Source organism: Carya illinoinensis, chromosome 10, assembly GCF_018687715.1.
Source record: "Carya illinoinensis cultivar Pawnee chromosome 10, C.illinoinensisPawnee_v1, whole genome shotgun sequence".
NCBI lineage: Eukaryota > Viridiplantae > Streptophyta > Magnoliopsida > Fagales > Juglandaceae > Carya > Carya illinoinensis.
In genome coordinates this window covers 13,127,334-13,133,200 of record NC_056761.1, presented here as the reverse complement: position 1 = coordinate 13,133,200, position 5,867 = coordinate 13,127,334, and the positions used below count along the sequence as shown (strand labels likewise).

General features: G+C 33.8%; 1 protein-coding gene across 1 annotated transcript; it reads left to right on the top strand.

Annotated features, from left to right (window-relative positions):
* Positions 1-1,318: 1,318 nt before the first annotated feature.
* LOC122279777 (codeine O-demethylase-like) lies at positions 1,319-5,532 on the top strand. The gene is made up of 4 exons (XM_043090606.1): positions 1,319-1,627; positions 1,882-2,126; positions 2,304-2,628; positions 4,700-5,532. Exons 1-4 carry the CDS (start codon positions 1,325-1,327, stop codon positions 4,964-4,966), a joined length of 1,140 nt encoding a protein of 379 aa, XP_042946540.1. The 5' UTR covers positions 1,319-1,324; the 3' UTR covers positions 4,967-5,532.
* The last annotated feature ends 335 nt before the right edge of the window (positions 5,533-5,867 follow it).

Genomic DNA, 5,867 nt, shown 5'->3' with positions numbered 1-5,867 from the left:
GCTACATTAATATATACGTACATTAATATGATGAAATAATTATCATATTATTACCCAAGATTAGAGATCATGATCATTATCTTTTCAATGTGGTATGTTATTTTCTAGGCGGGGTACTAGAAAATCGTACTACTAGCTAATAATCATCAATGGTCAAACAAAAACTAGGAAAATATATCATCAACAGGGATTAATATAATGAATAATCCATTCAACTTAATTAATATACATTAAGGTGGTAGCTCAGATGGTATGAGCTTGTATTACAGGCTTCAAGGTCAAAAGTTCGAGCCGGAATATAAGTTGAAACCACTTGTAATAGTAAGTCTGATTTTGGGCCATGAGATAAGCTTTGGACCAGCTAGATGCCTTGGGGGTGTTGTGGTGATGGCCTCACTTTTGGGACAGTAGTTCCGACTCTAAACGAATATTTCACAACAGAAAATGACTCTTATGGTCATATTTAGGAAGAGTTGCTACATTTGTCGTCCTGCCTCTCCTTTAGCGAAGAAAAAACAAAGGAAAAAAAAAAAAAAGAGCAACTTTCGGCTAGAAATCACGACATCGCTATTCTTTTACCTATATGAGGCATTTAAATAATTCTATGGAAATAATCATGATGGAAATTAAGATACTCGCCGGCCCTTGATTGTTTGAACTTTGAATCGTTTCGTTTTCTTATCCAGTTGGCATGCAGCTAGCTAGCTAGTGGCGACACAGGCGGCTGGGCGCGAATTGCAGTGAGGAAGGTTACGATGTTGATGGCCGCCGTATGAGAATAGTATTAGTTGATGTTAACTAATCGTTGTACGGTATACGGATATACAAATTTCCAATCTTCTTCTTTTTTAAAAAAAAAATTAAAATAAAATTCAAAATCATGAACTTTGAAATTAAATTTTGGATTTAAAAAATAAATAAAGTGTGTGGCGGCCGAGGGACAACGAGTGAATTTTTTTAAAAAAGTAAAGTATGTGCACATTTTACCTCAAAATTAATCCATGCTTGTTGATGCAAACACATAATTTATTTTAAGGAAATACTCTAACAATAAAGAAATTAAACAAAAATAATTTCACAAACTTTAAGTACTTCTATGTTAATTTCCAGTTTCCCATACGTACATGATATATAGTACTCTTCGATCCGGTCGAATACATGATTTCATTATTAATAACGAATATTCTAGTGGCAGACAGGAGATCATAGTTCATTTGACACACGTTTGTTGATCTCTTTCTTTTTCAGAAAATCCGAACTGACCCAATTAATGATTTAATAATAACTTTTCTGGCTGTATATATAAATGCAGCACTACCCGGCCATGATTTACATGCAAGTGCTATATTTCGAAAAAATGGAATCGTCAAAGCAAGATAGTTTGGCAACAAGTACTTCTCATTTAGTAATTCTGAATATCGAGGAGGAGATCTCCAAAGACACTAATATCAAAGTCCCAGAACGCTATACTCGAATTGATCGTCATGAGGACCCTCCAGCTTTAGCAACCCCCAGCTTTCAATATCCGATCTCCACAATTGACATGAAACAACTTGTTTCTCCGGAGACGGAGGAATTTGAACTTGAGAAGTTGCACTCAATTTGCATGGAATGCGGAATCTTTCAGGTCTGGCCTTAAACTTACTCCTGAATTATCTTTCAGTGCTCGTTTGAAATTAACAACGACAGATATGACAGCACTGGCAAATGAGTACTTTGGCCTCAAACAAGCATGAATATCTGGACAAGCATGCTGACATGCATATTTCAATTGTACCTTGCATGAGTTAGCTAAATCTTGTTTTTTCCAGGCTCTAGCTAGCTACTCTAATAAATTAACAACCTTAATTAACAATTGTTATTTTGTTGTACGTTGGGCAGTTGGTAAACCACGGAGTTAGCTCTTCACTCATGGAGAAGCTGAATGATGAGATTGAAGGATTCTTCAAGCTTCCCTCGGAAGAAAAAATGAAGGTCAAGGTAAGACCAGGTGATGTTGAAGGCTTTGGTACCGTTGTCCGTTCCGATGACCAAAAGCTTGACTGGGGTGATAAGATCTATTTGATTGTAAACCCTATTCATCGAAGAAAGCCATATCTTTTCCCAGAACTCCCTTCATCTTTGAGGTTCTCTCTCTCTCTCTCTCTCTCTCTCTCTCTCTCTCTCTCTCTCTCTCTCTCTGTGTGACACAGAAAGCACACATTTATCTTTCTTTCTGATCTCCTGCCCCCTCTTTTGGTGGTTTTTGCCTTTTGGTGTAATATGATCGATCATGACCTACTCTATTTTCCTGATTTAACCAGAGAAACATTGGAGTCTTACTTACTGGAGTTGCAAAAACTTTCCATGACACTGTTCCGATATCTGGGAAAGGCTCTCATGATAGAAACGGGAGAGATGGAGGAATTGTTTGAAGATGGAATGCAATCTATAAGAATTACCCGCTATCCTCCCTGCCCACAACCAGAGCTCGTTTTGGGTCTCACGCCTCATTCGGATGCAACTGGCATTACAATCCTTCACCAAATTAATGGAGTCGAAGGTCTTCAAATGAAGAGAGATGGGGTTTGGATTCCTGTAAGCTTCCTCCCAGATGGCTTCGTCGTGAATGTAGGAGACATTCTTGAGGTTTGGCGTCCTTCTTTTTCTCTCCTGTTCTCTTTTTAAACTTAGAAAAGGGAAAAAGAGGTGATATATTGAATCTAGTCTCCTTTCGGGAAACCGTAGCATTCGTGTTCAAACAGCTTGTTATCTAAACCAATTTTCAAACATGGTCCGCATTAGGAATGTATAATCTATGGACGCTGGCACTGTGGCTGGGTGTCTTCCAGTACGTAACATGGTTTTACTGTTCCAGTTAATTAGAAATTTTAATTAACTTTTGAGTAATAGACTGTGCTAGGATTGCATACTCTTTTTAAGAAACAGTGAATTATTATTTAAAAAATTAATTTTTTCATATGAAATCTTAGGGGCGTAAAAAAAAAATTGATAAACCGTAAACCAGACTGGACCGAACCGATCTTGAAGTTCATTCGGTTCGGTACTGATTTTATTTTTCTTAAAACAGATCAAAATCTGTCCGGTTTCAATTTTTCATTTTCGGACTGATTTATATATATTTTAATTTTTTATATTATATATAATATTTATATATAATATATAACTATATATAAAATAGTTTTGTATTATATGATAAATTACTAATTAATATAATATTAACTTTTAAAATCTTATATCATTTTGCTTATTGTCTTAATAGTTATAATAATATTATATAGTGCATATTAATATTTACTAATACTATATAACTATATATTATAATATACTGTAATATATCATTATAGTCTATAATATAATTATAATATATATTATAATATACTACAATATATTATCACTATAGTATTATATACTATAATATATTATATATATTATATATATTATATAATATATAATATAGTACATTAAAACTGATAAAACCGGACTAGAAACCTGTAAAACTGGAGTACCGGTTTAGGAGGATAACTCTATGAGTAATCGATTTTAAAAAATATAAAATCGGTACATACCAGTTCGGTCCTAAATTTTTTTCAAAACCGGACCAATTACAACCCTATGAAATCTATATATATTTACTCACTTCTTTTTAAAGGAATATAAAACATTTATACAATTTATAATTGTAAATATCAATTTTAACTTTTATGGTTATGTAAATATAATGAAAAACTGCACGGACATATCATCCTAACTAGCTGGCGGCCAGAACATCACGGCATGCAGCACAACATGATGTTGCATGTTATCGCACCCAAATAACGAATGTTTGTCATGACAAACAAAACCTATATTTCTGGCATTAAGACTTGGCCGGTCAGATATTAAGAATATCTCGTGATAAGACTTAGCTTGTAAATAATAGTGAAATATATAACTTTTGAATAGTAATAAAATAGTTTTAATTAAGATGTTTCATTGATTTTTAGAGAAGGAGATATAAAAAAATTGAATAAAAATATTATAAATTTAAAAAATTGTTTGAATTTAATTTTTTAATATTTTTTATTTTAAAATTTAAAAAAGTTGTATTGTTTTTTGTGTTTTAATTTGTTTGGAAGTTTGTGAAGTTGTAATGACTAGATAATAATTAGATGAAAAGTTAAAAATTTGAAATTAAAAAATATTTTGTGTTTGATTGATATCTGAAAATGAAATATCTGAGAATACCTAAACATGTCCTAAATCTGTCAAAAGTCACGCTCACTCTTTTTGTGCTTTTGGTTTTTGAGTTTTTTGGTTAAGTTTATATCAATGACAAAAATCTGTACAAAAATACACATCACAATGATCAAAAGTACCCAAGTTAGGTGCATGAGTAGACCAAATCGTTGTTAAAGTCTCCTTGCCAGCTATATAAGGAAACACATGCAAAACTGAAACTAATCTGGCCTAAACGTTTCCACCCATAATCTTTGAATATTTGAGATCATCGTAAAGGGTATCGGATCTAGTTTTGACGAAAACATGATCTAATCATGTATGACACTCCAAAAGTGCTGAGACCAAGTCAGAGATTGATCTTAAGACGCCAACTTGTATCGATGATCTGTTTAATATATATAATTAAGTTTATGATCATGTGTAGCATTAATTTGTTAACTTGTATATATCTGTTGAACATGCATGCACACTTTTGCAGATTTTGAGCAATGGGGTCTACAACAGCGTCGAGCACAGGGTAACTGTGAATTCAATGAAAGAGAGGATGTCGATTGGTATGTTCTTCAACCCAAAATTTGAAGCAGAGATTGGACCATCGCCTGCTTTATTGAACTCAAATAACCCACCATTGTTTCGAAGGGTTGGAATGGAAAAGTATGTTAAGGATTTCTTCTCCCGGAGGCTCAATGGAAAGGCGTACTTAGAGCATATGAGAATCAAAGCCGGAGAGGGCAACATGAACTAATGATGGCCAAACTGACCATATATCTATATATATAGCTAGTACTGTATTTATACTTATTATGTATCGTTGTGTACGTATATGCCATATGGCAATAATCTCTTATATATATACGCACGTAGTGTGCTTTTCAAATGGTGGATGACACAAATCTTGTATATGATCATCATCAGTACACACGCACATAGCTGAAGAATTTGGGGCACCTTTCTTGCATCGATATGGAATCTAGTTCATGTGGTTGTTCCACGAGACATGGCACAATGATCACCACTAATATTGTATCTTCCCAAAGATAGAGTATGCTCCGAGAGAAACACTGAAGGTTATGGATTCATGCCCAACGTGCACTGAGGAGCTGCAAATATTGACTCCAAGCTTAGAAGCAGTCATGTTGTATACAAGCATAAATCCAAGGTCATTTCCATAGGGATAACAATATTGATCATGCCGAGCAAACATATAACGAGTTGCATTCGTGGGAGGAACTTGTTTGTAAAAGGGTTGTTTACACGTCTAAGGAGAGAAATAATAAAAATACGTTTATGTACTGATTTGGAGTGTATGAATGAAAGGATGGTTATGATGTTTCTAAAATGGTTTTCTGGTTGTTTGTAAAAGTGCAAGAAATGAGAAAAATGAATATTAGTGAAGTGGGCGCAAGAAATTTAGAGATTGCAGAAAAAATCAACACCAATGAAACAAAATATCAAACACCTGGGCTGCAAGCATGTTTCCTCCTTTTCCACACTCTGATTAGGTTGTCTAATTCTATTACTCAATTTTTAATCTAATCTAAGCTTCAATAATTGGGAAATGAGAGAAATAAATCTAGACTTCTAGTCCTAAGTATCCATTGAATGCAAATCCATTCAACACATACCAACTATGAGAAACTTTGAAA